At 47.7% G+C, this 15,528-nt stretch overlaps 1 protein-coding gene across 1 annotated transcript in view; it reads left to right on the top strand.

Annotated features, from left to right (window-relative positions):
• The window catches only part of adamtsl3 (ADAMTS-like 3), a 188,575-nt gene that overhangs the window by 163,214 nt on the left and 9,833 nt on the right, over window positions 1-15,528 (top strand). The window contains exons 21-26 of the mRNA XM_080885193.1: window positions 4,396-5,133; window positions 5,617-5,857; window positions 10,476-10,600; window positions 11,847-11,984; window positions 14,709-14,891; window positions 14,969-15,088. Of these exons, the coding sequence (XP_080741319.1) occupies window positions 4,396-5,133; window positions 5,617-5,857; window positions 10,476-10,600; window positions 11,847-11,984; window positions 14,709-14,891; window positions 14,969-15,088 (1,545 nt within the window). The remainder of the gene's footprint in view (window positions 1-4,395; window positions 5,134-5,616; window positions 5,858-10,475; window positions 10,601-11,846; window positions 11,985-14,708; window positions 14,892-14,968; window positions 15,089-15,528) is intronic.

The raw sequence follows: 15,528 nt of genomic DNA, 5'->3' as shown, positions 1-15,528 counted from the left end.
CGGGCTCAGTGTTAGAGATGAAGCACGTGATCGAGGCTCTTTCTTCACAGAGGTCAGGAAACACTTGAAGACGTACTGCGTGTGCACAACAACAAAATGAAGGATTCGTCGCAGCGATGTGTGCAGCCTGCTGGCTGGACGGTAACCTCCGTGTGGATCTGTGATATTTTGCTCGGCTAAAAGTTATCAAGGCTGACGAGTGTCTTTTCCTGACCGGCTGAACTTTACACGGATCGAATGACATTTATATTTTATAACCTAGTTACCTCGTGTAGATTGAAATGCGGCTGCATGCAGTTTTTTTTCATCAGTTGAATATTTTCTCCGTGTTGAGCATAAAGAAATATCTTCCACAGGACCTGTTTTGTTTTTGCAGACGTCGCCTGCAGCAAACAGGCCAAATAACCCGAATCCTTTTAAAGTGTCCTGCTGAGCAGAGCTGCAGCACAGCGTTGCATCCTGGCAGATCTGCAGCTGCCAACTCTGAGCTGCACATTGGGCTTTAACCAAACTTTAAAATGCATTTTGTTTTTCGTTATAATTTTCACTCTTTAACCCAGATGGCTGATGTGTTTGATCACGGGCTAAACTTACACAGTGGATCATCTGCCTCCACCTCCTCCTGTCCCAGCATCCTCCTTCACTACATCCATGAACCTCCTGTGAGCTCATCCTCTTCTCCTCCTGCCTGGCAGCTCCATCTTCATCCTCCACCCCCTCTCAGCCTGACTCTGAGCTGTCCCTCTGATGGACTCATTTCCTGTCTCCCTCCTGATCAACATCTGAACATCTTCAGCTCAGCCTGTCTTTTCCTCAGCGACACGTCTCCAACCATCCACCACAGCAATCCTCACTACCATCTTGTAAACCTCACCTCCGTCTCTTGCTGCTCTCCTCCAGCAGCGTTGGACGTGTAGAATAAACAGCACTCTAGTCCACAGGTGTTAATGGAGGGGCTCCACATTTTCAGGAGAGGGTGTCACCCCTTGCCCTGCTTTAGACACACCCCTGTTGGAACATATAAAACCTTTAGTGGGGCTTTTACTGATGGTCTGATTGGATCTTCTTTTAATCGCAGAACATATTTCACTTGTCTAAAGACAAACAAGAACTTCAGGACATGAGAACAGGAAGTGCTAAACGCTAACTCGTGCTGTAGTCTGAGGACTCAGTGCAGACAAATTGTTTTTACTACAAAGAAAGAAAAGACTTTCCTGAGGTCACAAATCCAAAGCAGACATAATGTGATGAATCCGGTCTCAGCGCTCAGTCGTAGATCTGTGCACGGCCGCTCGGCCCACTGTTTCAGAGTCCTGCCCTGCTCAGCATGACCGAATATCAAAAGTCAGAATGTCCTCTTCTGTTTCACTGATCGTGCTCATTGTATCGGCGTCTGTGCCGTCAGCTCACAGCTTTTATTTGAGTTAATGGTGTAAAGCAAAAATCCGGGTCCCTTTCAGAGGGAGATGTTTGCATTTTCTCATGCCCTGAGTATGACCATCGATCAGCGTGGTTTATAACCATCATCACTCACAGAGACCCAAACTGCTCGTACTTGTTAGGACGTACTCTGCTTTTAGCTGACGCAGAGGTGTCACGCGGCCTGACCCGCGTCCCCCCGCAAGCTCTGAGGAATCCACTTAGCCGTCCTGCTCGATGTTAAGTAAAGTACAGTCGGGAATTCAAATAAACACAGAGGGCCTCTGAGCCTAAACACATACCTCATCACCGTGGGTCACTGAGATGACTGCGGAGGTTCTGGGTAAGACCTCTGAAAGAACGCAGTAACGCGCAGTGTTACTCAGCTGTTAAAGTAAAGTTTAAACTCAGTGAGTGACTCATTAATGTCAGAGTCACAACAATAGCTTTACTACATATGTACATATCGCCGGTGTTAGATAAAGGAAGCTACCAGCTCCCCATGAACCAGCCGAGGCGGGCTGTCGCTGTTTACTGAGGCTTCAACATCACTTTTCACATGCAGATGCAGACGCAGCAGATGCAGACGCAGCAGATGCAGACGCAGCAGATGCAGACGCAGCAGATGCAGACGCAGCAGATGCAGACGCAGCAGATGTGTCTTTCTGTCTTTAGTTTCAAGTCTTGCTGAAAACAACATGATGTTCATGTTGGAGACGTCCTGTTACGCCCCCAGCCGAGGGGGCGTGTCAAGGGTGTCCTAGACATAACATGAGGTGTGACTCCTGACTCCTCCCACTCCCAAGTTCAGCAGCGGAGAATGAGTCATGTTGCTGAGCAGCAAACATCTTCAAAATGCTCTCATCTACCAACAAAGACATGAGCACATCCTGCCTCTTGAACTAATGGACTTGTGTTCGCGCTTCTCACTCAAACACTCAAAGCTGTGAGCGAACAGCTGGCGCCTCGTTGCAGAGGAGCCAATGAGAGGGGCAGGTGGCTGTCAGGTGGACCTTCTACTTCTTCTAGTCCTCAGAAAAATATAACCTGAGATGAATTACACATGACACCTTAACGTATGTCATTATTTATTCTTTTTTTTTTTTTTTGTGTCCCGTTTGGATCTTTACCATCAGAATTGTTGTCTTAAGGCCAAGAAAGATGCCAAGCAGATTTATTTTACCAAGTGGAACATCATGGCCTTGCCATATTGGTCCATTTGATTGACCTTTATTATAATTATGAATTTATTTTATTTTCAGTTGCTACAAACGGGACAGACATGACTGGGGGATAGGACAGGGAGAAAGAATGAAAGAAAGAGAGGGAGAGAAAGAAAACCAAAGGGGAGAAGAGACGGTGAGAAGGGGGAGAAGAAAGAATAAAAACAAAACACCTGGATCACCTGTATGGAGAAAAAAAACAGAAGAGAAAGCAAACAACAAAGAGCAACATAATAAAAAAAACAGCACCATCACAATAAACTAGCTAGCAGTAGATATCAGTAGATACTAAATAATAAACGATATTGTGCAGCATGCAAGATAGACAGCGCACAATGTGCTTTGAGGCAGCAGCCAAGAAAGCTGTAGTCCGCGTCTGTGAATACCCGTGTGTACACCTGTGTGCACACCTGTGTGGATCAGCATGCTTGTATTCCAAAGGTTTCTCCATGTAACGATCTGCTAGGGAGTGTGGGGAGCCACAGCCCCGTCCTCCAGGGTATGAAGCAGGTATGGAGGAGATCCAGGCCCCCGACATCCAGAGGCCCCAGAGTACAAGGACCCGAGGAGGACCACCAAAGGGGGGGAACCGTGCCACCCTCCTGGGAAGAGCTGAGTGGAGCCCCAAAGGAGAGGTCACCCCGCAGCTACGGAGCAGAGGCCAGAGGGGGTTGCAGTGGCGTGCCCGCGGGCTCTGCTGGCAGCCAGCTGTGCCAGAGAGGACCGAGCTTCAGGCCCAGAGGCCTGAGGGCATCCCACCCCCCGGAAGGAGCCCAGCCAGGCCATGTCATTATTTATTCAATAGAAACTCAAAGTGAGTTTGATTGTCTAAGAACTCTGCTGGCGTCTGTGCTCCTTGGCGTTGTGTTAACACACCTGCAGACCAGCAAAGTGTCAGAACTGCTCTTTACAGAGACACTCGCACCGTTGATGATCAGCTGATTGAGTGCATTTCATTTGCAGCACCTGTGCCTCACTTAGCACTCCACCACCACATCCAAACACGATCAGGTTAGGCTCCAAACAAACAACACAGCAGCCGCTGAAATACAGCGTCACAAAACCAGCGGCTGACTGCACTGTGTCTGTTTTATATACAATCAGTGGTTTCATTGGATAAGTCGCCCACTCTTGTTGCCTTGTTACCACTTCTTTAAATCAGATGATGTTCAGACACCTGAGGAAGACCAGGAGCCCTGAAAATACTGCAGCAGCCGTCACTGAAGGTTTATTTTATTTTAAGGAGGAGCTTCTTCCTGTAAGAGTAATGTAGTGTTTTTATAAGGAAACACCTGTCCTTATTCTGGTTCGACTGTTTCATGCACTGACATCATTTCATCATCATTTCAAAGTAGAAACATAAATGAAGAAAAAAAATGTCCATAATTAGCTTGAAAGATTAGAAATCAATAAGTCAAATGAACTTTGTTGGAACCAGAACAGGTACAGCAGCATTTCAGCTTTTAGTGGGAGAGGAAATATTGCCCTGGATGGTGGATGTGTTGGACAGAAGATGGAGCTGCCAGGGTGGAGGAAAAGAGGAAGACACGGAGGAGGTTCATGGATGTAGTGAATGAGGACATGGAGAGGGTTGGTGTGACAGAGGAGGGTGGAGCAGGTGGAGGCAGCTGATCCACTGTGGTGACCTCTAAAAAAGATGAATTGTTCCTCTGAAGTTTCTCAAACTTTAAACGTTTGTTGAAAATATTCACCATATTGAGAAGAAATGTCGTCTCTCTTTGATTCCTAACAGAGCACAAGAAGCAGATGAGACCCAAAGACTCGCGAAAAGCCGCTGTGAAGAACCAGGTCAAGCAGCCGGTGAGACGCCCTGCAAAGACTAGAGGCTACGAGGAGGGGATCAAACAGTGTCCCGCTCTCATTAGCACGCACAACATCTACATCCAGACCCGTAAAGAGAGGCGTCTCCACCTGACCGTTGGTGGCCACGCCTATCTTTTACCCAACACCTCTGTGGTCATCAAATGCCCCGTCAGAAGGTTCCCCAAAGCCTACATCCGCTGGCTCAAAGATGGCAGCGCCTTACCCAGCTCCCAGCGCCTGGGCGTCACCAAGTCCGGCTCTCTGAAGATCCAGTTCCTGGAGCCAGAGGACACCGGGGTGTACAAATGTGTGGCAGGACCCGCCTCAGACATTTTCACTCTCCAGCTGATAGGCGGTGACGGCAGTTCGGCGGGTAGACCGCCTGCTCCCGGACCCGACTGGGAGGAGATGCTGCCCAGCTGCTACAGCCACGACTCAGTCCTGAAGACGATCCGACCTGGGGCCCGGGTTTCTCTGGTGCCCGCTGGCGGACAGGAGGCCTCCCTGCAGCCACGGGTGGAGGAGAGACTGATCAATGTCACGCTGCAGGCTGATAGAGGAGAGATCCAGCAGGAGCAGGCCTCAGAGCTCATCTCCTCCCTGCTGACACACATGTCTCCTGCCCAGCTCTGGACCAGAACCACGAGGAGAGGAGGACAAGCTAAAGGTAAGCAGAGACCCAGCCGACCACACTGTGCAGGCGGTGTCTTTCTTTCAACACTTTTTCATGTCTTTCATTAAAAAGTTTGTCGATAGAAAAGAAAAAAATAAAGAACAAGGGAGCAGGAAAGACAATTGAAGGAAAAGGGACTAAAGGAAGGTGAGAAGGAAAGAGGTTAGTTGGTCGGTGGGTGGGTTTCTGTGGTGAGATCATCAGTACCAGACTGCGGTCAGCTCGTCTGGCACCAACACTCATCCTGCCAGAAACATTTTCAGTGATTCTGAGGCTTGATGTGAACTTCCTGACGTTTATCTACATGACTGATTGAACTGCACTGCAGGTATACAGGTGTTCCTAATAAAGTGCTCCGTGTTTGTTGTGATTGCTGATGCAACCCCATCAGGTGTCTCTCCGTGTCATCGGCTGACCTTCCTCGGCCTCCTTTCTCAGGATAACCTTTTTTCTTTTTGCTTCCTGGTCCGTCCACAGACCGACTGCCCAACTGGTCCGAGCACTCTCCACTGGAGACGGTAGCAAAGAGACCAGCGATCATCAGACAGCAGCAGAGCGTCCCATCCACCTTTCAGAAGAACATCGACATCAGTATCGGACACAGCGCGCTCCTCACCAACGCCACACGGTCGCTGACCATCCGGTGCCCTGCGGAGGGATCCCCGCCTCCCAAAATCAGCTGGAGCAAAGATGGAGCTCTGCTGCAGCACTCTGACAGGTAGCAGAGCTGCGCTAGCTGACAGGCCAGTCAGTCTGATTCTGACTAATCGTTGACATGATTTATTTATCATGTGATATTTTTTAATTTGAGTGAACTCTGGAAGCTTCGTGTTTGCTTCAGGAAGTCACAAGATGCTCGGAGTGGCTCACAAATTCAAAATATAAGCTCCAAGTTATTTACAGCAAGTTAACAGGATGCTTTCCAGTTTGTAAGAATTTGCTTTTCAAAATAAAACCCACAGGACAATAAATGTGAACTATTGATGTTTACCTTTATCCAAAAATAAAAGCATCTGCATGGTAAAATGAGCCTATTTGAGGTGTGTGTCAAATTTTAATGACAGTTTTAAGGATTTCCCAAACGGTAGGTAGCACATGCTACAGGCTCATGATGTGTCTGAGTTTCAAAATTAAAGTCGTCAGAGAGTCGAAGGACACATTGAAGTTTCCTAAAATGTCAAAATAAAAGACTTAAGGTGACAAAAGGAGCGTACAGATTTACTGGCTTTTCAAAATAAAGTCTAGTGTTTCCCACTTCTCAGAATTGAAAGCATCCAACATGAGAACGTGTTACAGGGTTTTTTTCTTCAAACAGCACTTTGAGCTTGTTGAGTTTTCCTGTGATTTGCTGACACGATGCTGCCTCCAGGGTCCAGTTCTGGGTGTATTTAGCTCGTGCAGTCAGTCAGAGTCACAGCAGAGAGGAACAGAGATGAGGAAGCAGCTTCCCTCACCTGCCCTGCTCCTGTATCTTTGCGTTCGCTGCCCCTCATCACTTCTCCAACTGCAGCGTGTTAGCTGCTCTCCTCCTCCTCACTCTGTTAATTAGCTACAGCTCATGTTTCTCTTTGTGATCTTTTCCAGCTGCAACAGATGAAGCCTGGAAATATTCACAGTGAATTAATTGGGAAGCTAATTACACCGGTGGATCTCCCCGGCCTTCCCACATGTTTGCTGCTTTGCTGATGCCCCTGGTTCTCAGTGACTCCCCAGGAAGTCTTTGAAAGAGGCTGAATGCGTGTTTTTCACTTCCACAATCAGTCGGTGTTAACTAGCAGTCATAATTACTACTGACACCGCCTCAGTCGATGGTATGAGCTTCTACACCAGGCTAGTCACAGCTTTCCCGATTAGTTCTGCTTGTTTATTTAAAGAGTGCCGTCTCTGAGCCTGACAGGAAGTCATTTATCAGTTCTGATCAAAGGTTTGAGCACGTGACCACGATACCTCTTGTAAGCAGTACAGAGGAGAATTGCTGGTGCATTGTGGGAGGACCCAGCAGCCTGAGCCTGCAGCAGCATGACTGAAGGAGGCTTCAGCAAAACGCCACATCACCGACCCAACTATCGCCTTTATCAGGTCTGCAGAACATTGAACGAGTTTGAACCTCGTTCAGGTTTTTGCTGATGTGTCTGTAACTCTGTCTAATCTGTGGTCGAAGGCTCAGCTGTCAGACAAAACATTTGTCTTCCACTACTTTTACTTTTTAGGTAAAAATGATCACGTATTTGTTACAAGAAGCTGGTATTTAGTCTTTTTGTTATGCATCCATCCTCTTGGATTTATCCAGCTGTTTTAGGGTGAGGGGCGGGGTACACCCGGGACAATTTAGAATGAGCCATTAACCCAACTCCACTAACTGCATGTCTTTGGACTGTGGGAGGAAGCTGGAGTACCGGAGAGGACCCACGCAAACTCCACATGTGGGCTGATGGTGGAACTGGACCTTCTTGTTGTGAGGCCACCACTGTACCACTGTGCTGTCCTTGTGTTATTTTTAATTAGTTGTAGCCTTTAAGTCATGGATATCAAACATTGATCCTTTAGGTCAGACGTTCAGTTTGAGGTGGTCGGAGCCGTGTGTGAGTCTGACCGCTGTTTCCAGCCTCACGGGTTGAGAAAGTAAAATGAGAGAATGCTGTGAATCATTTATTCTGTTCACTGATTTATAAAGTCGGTCCCTCCACAGATGAAAGTTTTGGCACATGAGGTGAGCCGGCACATTTTATCAGTGGGTTTATTGACTTTGAGCCGTGATGCTCATTTTAACAGGCCGTGTTACGATGCAGTGTTTGGATGTGAAACCTCACTGAGTGGCTCTGGTCCAATGAATATTGATGAAGCAGGATGACCACACATTTTGCACTCGTGTAGTTTCGTCCATGTCAGCCCACCCTTTTCAAAAACACATTCGATTTTCTTAACTGGAACTTGTGAAATGCAGATGGAGGTTTGCGAGCTGCGACTCACTGCGACGGAGCCCATGCGTGGGAGCAGGAGCTGCCAATCACACGAGTGTTTCTGCCCCGATGCGTTACACAACACGACCTCTTCTTCATCCTCCGAGCTCGCCGGCCCTGTGCCGCTGTCATCATGAGTCAGGTTTAAACCCGCTGAACTGGCCTGGTCCAAATCATGCCACTGATTGGTTCTGCAAAGTGTGCAGGATGGATTATTGATTAATGTCCTGATAAAAGTCCAGAAAACGTGGCAGCAAACAGCTCGAAAGCTTATGTTTAAATCGTTTTTTCTCTCCGTGTTTCTGTAGCAACTTTTCCTCCTGTGATATGCAAACGATTTAACCTCATCGTATTGATTAAGCCCATAGTGTGGAATCTTTGACGCCCCCTCTGGCAGTGATGGTAATGGCACAAACCCTTTGATGTCTGGGGGACGTTAGAGGAGTTTTGTGAGCTTCGGCTTCATAGTTCAGCAACAGTTCTGTGTTTTGTGGCTGCAGTCTGATCATTTTGTGACCTGATGAGCTGAAAACCCAGTTTTGTAAAACGAACGAGCTGCTGTGGAGAGATGGCCGAGGCTTTTCCACTGAACTGGTCTGACTGTCTCCTGAGGTCTTCATCATTTTCTTCTCCTCTTGCTCATCTCTTCCTTAGAGATTTTCAGCACAATGAGTCAGATAAAGAAAATCAGTATCAGTTTCATGTCTGTACATTGAGAGCAAATCTAAAAGAAACGCTTTGATATTTGCTAGTTTCAGTATGAGAGGAGTCCTCGTGTTCCTCATTCTGTTTATTTAAGTGATTTAAGGAGGAAACAAGCCACGACAGGTGGTGCTAGCCTCCGCCTCCCTGCTGTGGCGCTCAGCTGCTTTTAATCACGTCCTGAACTTGTCTGTAAGATGCGCTGAGATGAAATTGCTATTGATTTTCCGATTTGATGCCGGGTAAGCCGGTAAACAAACACATTTCCAAAAATGTCAGACGGTTCTTTTAATCCGAGCGCGAGAGAAAGAAGCTCTGAGGACGGTCGGGAATCTGAACACCCGAGTGAGACGGACACTTGATTGACATTTACAAGACCTGTGGGCTGCAGAGGAAAACACAATGTTCTGCAGCCGCCCTTGACTGAGTTTTATCAAAGTGCTGAAACTGTGGCGCGAGCTGAGCGTGATAACAGCTGAAGTTAGCTCTGCATCACGCTGTGCTGCTGACTGACCTTTTAAAAAGGACTTTTATCAGATTTAGCAGGTCTGCAGCATTTATTTCTTTTATTCCTCAGTGAAAAGTTCACGTCTGTGTTATTACGGCGGAGACGCAGATCAAAGAACAAGTACGTCTCTTCCATTGCAGTGAAGGAGAACAGTTATGAGTGCCTGATCTACATGCAAATCACTGCTGTCTGGAATACAGAGCTGCAGAGCAGTTCTAAAAGGCTGCAGCACAGAGTGTGTGTGCGCTGTAGCACCGTGGTTTAAAATATCTCTAGTAACTGTACTGCTGCAAAGCTTAGTGTGAGCTTTGTGAGCATGTTGTGTGTCACTCCTCAGGCCTACAGTTGGAAGACGGGGCGTCGCTGAGCCCGGCGACGTGGACAGCTCTCTGGTTCTTTTGGCCCGGTGCTGTTTGCTCCCCTTACAGGGGAGGGGTGTTGTTTTAGTCTAAAGGCCACCTGTACGTAGCGACGCACTCGTATCTCCTCACGTTGTAGCTGACAGCTGTCTGACAGACTCTTACTGCATAACGAAGCCTCTAATGAATCTCCTCTCAGTGATTCTTGTATGTAGTTGCTTCTGTTATGAGAAGATGAACCTGGTACCTGAAAAACTTTGCTTTACCAAAGATTTTTTAACCTGCTGCTACAAATAATAAAATCTTACAGAAGTTGTCTGCACAGCTCAGTCTGTTTGTGTGCGCCGCCTCAGCCATTTGTTACATTTACACTTGTTAAAATGTTACATTCTCTGACAGCGATTATATTCTGATGGCATATTCAAGGTGTGACATCACTCTGAGGTTGTGGGCAGGAGGGGGAACAAAGGTGCGACGTTTGTGTTAATATAACGACACCTGGCTTTGCAAAAAAACCCAAAACGTCAGGTTTAAAATGTTAGAGAGCTACAGGCTTCTTCTGTGAACAATAAAATAGCACTTGCAGTTTCTTCCTTGTGTTTCTCTGTGTTTGGGTGATGATCTCCTCATCTACAACTCAACAAAGTTCCTCTGTATCCAAAATTATTCACCAGTCCCTCAGCGGAGACTCTTCGCCCGTTTTAGCTGCCCCACTTTGAAAGAAGTACTAGAATATGAGGAAGCCGTGTTCTCCTTGTTGGGATGAGTTGGGTAAAAAGTAAAAATGTTTTCCTCGTGTGTCCGCAGGGTGTCCTGGGATCGAGCGGGCCTCCACATCCTGCAGCTCCGAGCGTCTGACAGAGGCCAGTACAGGTGCGCCGCTGCCAACGCGCTGGGCTCAGACTCGGAGGCTTCCCAGCTGCTGCTGGCAGGTGTGCTCTTTGTTGCAGTTCACTCGTCTCACGTAAGGTTGCATTTGTATGCACATCTTCTCCAGTTCCAGTGGAGGTTTTGTAATTTCCCTCGTGGCTTTTCTTAACTATGTTGATGAATATCAATCCCGGCCTGCTTTGTCTGTGAGCGCGCGGTAATAAATGGATTTATAAATATATACATTTACAGATTTCACCGTCTTACTCAGCCTGCAGAAAAGAGTGTGGAACAGCTGTGTTTGTTCACAACATGAACCCAGTTCTTCTTTTCCACTGGTGTCGTGTGTGAGGGATTATTTTCCACTTGCGATCTACAGGAACACAACGCTGTGGCTCCGTCTCAGCCTGCTCCATGACTGCAAACAAACCCGGGTGGTGGGGTTTAATGATTTATACAGTCCTGGAATCACAAACTAATTTTTTTAGCTTTTTTGGGGGGGGGTGGGGGGGTATTCTTCCAGATTGATTCATGTTCATTCACGAATGTTTGTATCCAGTAAAGCTGCAGCACTGATTGCAAAATAATCAGCCTGAAGTTCGGGAAGCTGATCTGTTGGCACAAGAAATAACAGTTGAATCACTTTCTGATATTTTCTTATTCTGTTTATGTCCAGACAATCAGAAGGTTAACAGGAAATAATATTGAATGTGCAGTTTCTGTGTTCGATGTTGTAATTCAAACAGCGGGTGAGTTTATTTTGCATTTTGACACAAGGCGATCGGGTCTAATAATGAATTCACTGAACTTCCACGCGGACGTTACAGTTACTCTCTGAGGAAAGTGAGTGATTAAACCCAAAAGTGCAAAATGTCATTTCTATGCCGATGACACAGTGATGTCATTTCCTGTGTCTAACCAGCCTCCGTGTCATTTACCATGAACTTTGAATGCAGCACAACTTCACTTTGTCACCACTGTCTCACACTTATATGGACGGGCTGCAGTGCTGGACACAGTTTGTCTGATATTCATCACAAATCTGGACTCTTTACCCTCGAAAGCCGACTAGAAGTAACTGATGAACGTCTTTTCAGAAATGAGGAGTTTCTGGGATATTTGAGGCAAAATAGATGTTTTTACATCAGAGGTTAGTCGTGGTCTCTGCTCATCTAGGTATCCTTGGAAAAACCTGGAGACTCTTCTAATGGTTGTCGAATCACGACTTTATTGATATATACTGTCATTAAGGGTATGGGAGGATGTGATGGGAGCTCAGTGGCTGATGCAGTTTCTGTGAATCTTCAGAGCCTCCGGCCATCGCGGTGTCCTGGAGGAACGTCTCAGACCACGGGGGGATGCTGGGCCACAGCTTGACAGCCACTGTCGGAGGACAAATCAGCATTCGTCCAGGCGCCAACCTCACTGTGGACTGTCCCGTCAGTGGTAGGTCACGATACCACACAAATCAAAGGTCTGCATATCCAATCTCAAAAACCCCGGCGTCCTGTTTTCTTGGCCTTTATTTAGCATCTACAGCACATAATTCAATGAAAAAGATGGTCTGCTGTATCTATAAAACGATGTTGTTATGTTATTGTGTGTGAAGTCTGTGCATGAAGCAGAAACGTGAACGCACAGCAGGCTCCGCCTCTCGTCTCACCACCACAGACAAAGCAGAAAGACGCAAAGGTTTACTTCCTGTGCAGATAACAAACGTCCTCATAAAAGCCTGCAGACACAGATTTAGGTCCCCACAACATCAGTAACACACACACACACACACACACACACACACACACACACACACACTCATCTAAATGTATACACACTGACTGCTGCTTCTCTCATCTCATCCAATCACAGAGTGATGAAAACATCTGATCAAACAGTTTATGTGGAGCTGGTTACAAAAGGTTACTGCACTGAGAGCTGACATGATATCAGCTGTGTGTGTGTGTGTGTGTGTGTGTGTGTGTGTGTGTGTGTGTGTGTGTGTGTGTGTGTGTGTGTGTGTGTGTGCGCGCGTGTGTGTGTGTGTGTGTGTCAGCAGGCTGAAGCGGTGAGATAAACCAGATTGAAAGTAATTTTTCATCTGATTGGGTGAAGTGAAGTCTGTAATGGAGAGTGACATCTTGGAAAATCAGAGCATTCTCCTGTTGGCAGCTGGGTGTTCATAGCTGTCTGATCTAAGAGTGAGAGTCACGTTTGGACGCCTCACTTCAGGAGTTCACCTCACTCACCTCAATATATGAAGTGCTGAGAGACTAAACTCTGAGCTGTGTCCAAGTCCTGATCAGCTCGTACGCTGCTGCTGCAGAAAGACAGCTGGAAGCTGAAATCCTGTTCGACCAGTTATCCGGTGCACACGGTCTGAGCTGCCTCCTGCCTTTGTCCACACTGACTCTAATGAAGACACACGAGAGTTAAAGAGCTGTGAGCCAAGCTGCAGTTCCTTCGTTCCATCAGAGGTTTGCTCCTTTAGCTTGTAGCTGGAAGATTCCCAGACAAACACCCTTATTTTCATGATCCTGATTCTGCAACAAGCAGTGTTCACTCATCTTCTCCCAACCACCTGGGTGGCAGGGCGGCAGTGTAAGCAGAGATACCCAGCCACCTCCTCCAGTGGGACATTTCCCAATGTTCCCAATGTTCCCAAGCCAGCTGGGAGACATGAGCGTCTCACCTCCAGGAGGTATCCTTGTCAGATGGCTGAACCGCCTCAGCTGGCTCCTTTTGGAGGCGCAGCAGCTCCTCGGCCAGGCGCTCGTCACAGGAAGTTGGTCTCTGCCGCTTCTGTCCTCGAGCTTTTTTCTGTCAGTTTCCACCCAGAGTGTCAGATCATTTAAGGTGCGAGTGGGAGCGTAGGCTGACCAATCAGTCGACAGCTTCACCGTCAGACTCAGGAAAACAAATCAGCAACGTGACAGCAGACGCCGCATCGATCTGTCCGTCAATCTCCCGCTCGACTCCTTCCAGAAAATTTCTCCAACTGGACCTGAACAGTCCAACCTGCAGCTGAGAACCATCATCATCATCATCGTCAGTTAATTCCGGCTCAGCCTCAGTGTGAGCTGCAGGTCGGCGTGCCACTCAAAGGTGGGTGTGGTCACAGAGTTCTCAGAGACTTCCTGTACATGCGGCTCAAAGTGTGGGACAACCTGCTCTTGCTGAGCTGCAGCTCTGCAGGAGCTGTGTATCTCTGCACGTGACACACGTGTTTCAGGCTAAATCAACATTTTTCCTTCCCCGTCTCCGTTCATGCACAGGAACAACAATTATCTGTCTCTGCTCGTCTCAGCTGGGACTCCAGACCCTTTAAGTATGTCACCTTAATATGCCGTATATATGTTCTGTGCATAAAATTAACATTTCATGACTCGTTTATGCTTCTAATTTTCACAAGTAAACAGAAGTACTGCTTTAATTACTGCATGCTAATTATTTCTGCCTACATTTATTTGGGGGTGTTTGAAAAGGCGGCGAGTCCAAGTGGAGTGTTCGTGGTGTGTTGGGGTGTAAGCATCACAGAGATTGGGAAAACACGTCGTGATATCTCTGTGTCAAAAAAGGAAAAGAAGCGCTTCTCCTGCAGAGCTGTGCTGCTAAACAGGGAACGCTTGTGGAAGTCGATTCGCAGGAATCCACGGCGGGAGCAGCGTGGGGTCTGACCCCGACACACCGAGGAGCACAGAGAGCCTGTGGGCTCTGCAGACTCTCACGCTGATCCTCGCTTCACATCAGCCGCTGTTCAGACGCAGGAAGTGAAGCCGTGTGAAGTTCAGCCAGAGTTTGATTTCAGATTCACGTCAGAGCTCGCGCTCAGCTTCAGGCCGGACTCTGCTCCTCCTCTGACAGAGCAACAGTGTTTCTCTACATCCTGACTCCATAACTGTGTCGCCAGCTCGTCCTCGTCATGACAAATACTGCATCAGTCAAACGCCGTCCAAATAGTTTGATTGAATGGCATTTGTAATAAAATTCAGAGGAAGACCATGTAATACAGCAATCAGAGGAGCTTTGGCAGCAGCGGGAAAGAAAAACTCCCTTTAAACAGGAAGCAACACGTTCTTCTTCCTCCAAATTCCCTGCAGCGTCAGGATTCATCTCACCATGTTTGACCTGTTCTGTTGTTGTTACATTTTTAACGCTCCTTTCTCCGTCTGTCAGGTGTTCCTCGCCCCACGGTGCTGTGGCACAGGAAGGACGGGCTGTTGGACGCCGGCGCCGTCTCCCTGCCGTCTGGCTCGCTGTGGATCCGAAACGTTTCCGTGCACAACCAGGGCACCTACTCCTGCGCCGCCACCAACGCCATAGGAAAGTCGACCGCCTCCACAGTCCTGAAGGTCCACGGTGGGTTCACACATAAAGCCGACCTCTCGCCATAATCGCTCGCGTTGGGTCACGTGGAGTAACGTTTGTGTGTGCAGATCCAGCCGGAGGGAGCCGGGTGCTTCCAGCGTCTCAGGAGCTGAGCAGGAGGAGAGTCCTCATGGCGTCACGGCGCGGCACGAGCGTCTTCATCAAACCTGGAGACGTCCTGCGCATAGGTACGCTTTACTCACCTCTGCTGTCACAGTCACGGCCGGTTTCTCACATGATAACCAACGAAGACAACATCCTGTGCCCGGAGCCGCAGACTGACCTTTAATGTGATGACCAGATAAATATAGCAGACAAAACCACGACATCCTCAGACGGATTGGATTTGCTGTTTGTTAATATAAAGGGTTTGGAAAGGTGGCTTCACAGGCTTTTATTAAAAGAACTGAAAACTGGTTCAGTGTCAGAATAAAATCGTCTTTGACTTTAGATTTTATCGGATTTAAAGTTAAGGAGAAGATCTCAGTCACAGCTCCGGTCTGAGTCTGCTGAATAACAAGGTCGAGCCGCCTCCCATCGCTGAGCTGCTCTCACATTAAGCAGCGCGCTCCCCTCAGATGGATTTCTTTCATCCATTAGCGCTGCATTAGTGTCTGAACTTGATGGA

This window comes from Rhamphochromis sp. 'chilingali', assembly GCF_963969265.1.
Source record: "Rhamphochromis sp. 'chilingali' genome assembly, chromosome: 6".
In the NCBI taxonomy this organism is placed as follows: domain Eukaryota; kingdom Metazoa; phylum Chordata; class Actinopteri; order Cichliformes; family Cichlidae; genus Rhamphochromis; species Rhamphochromis sp. 'chilingali'.
This window is presented reverse-complemented; position numbering and strand designations above follow the sequence as displayed.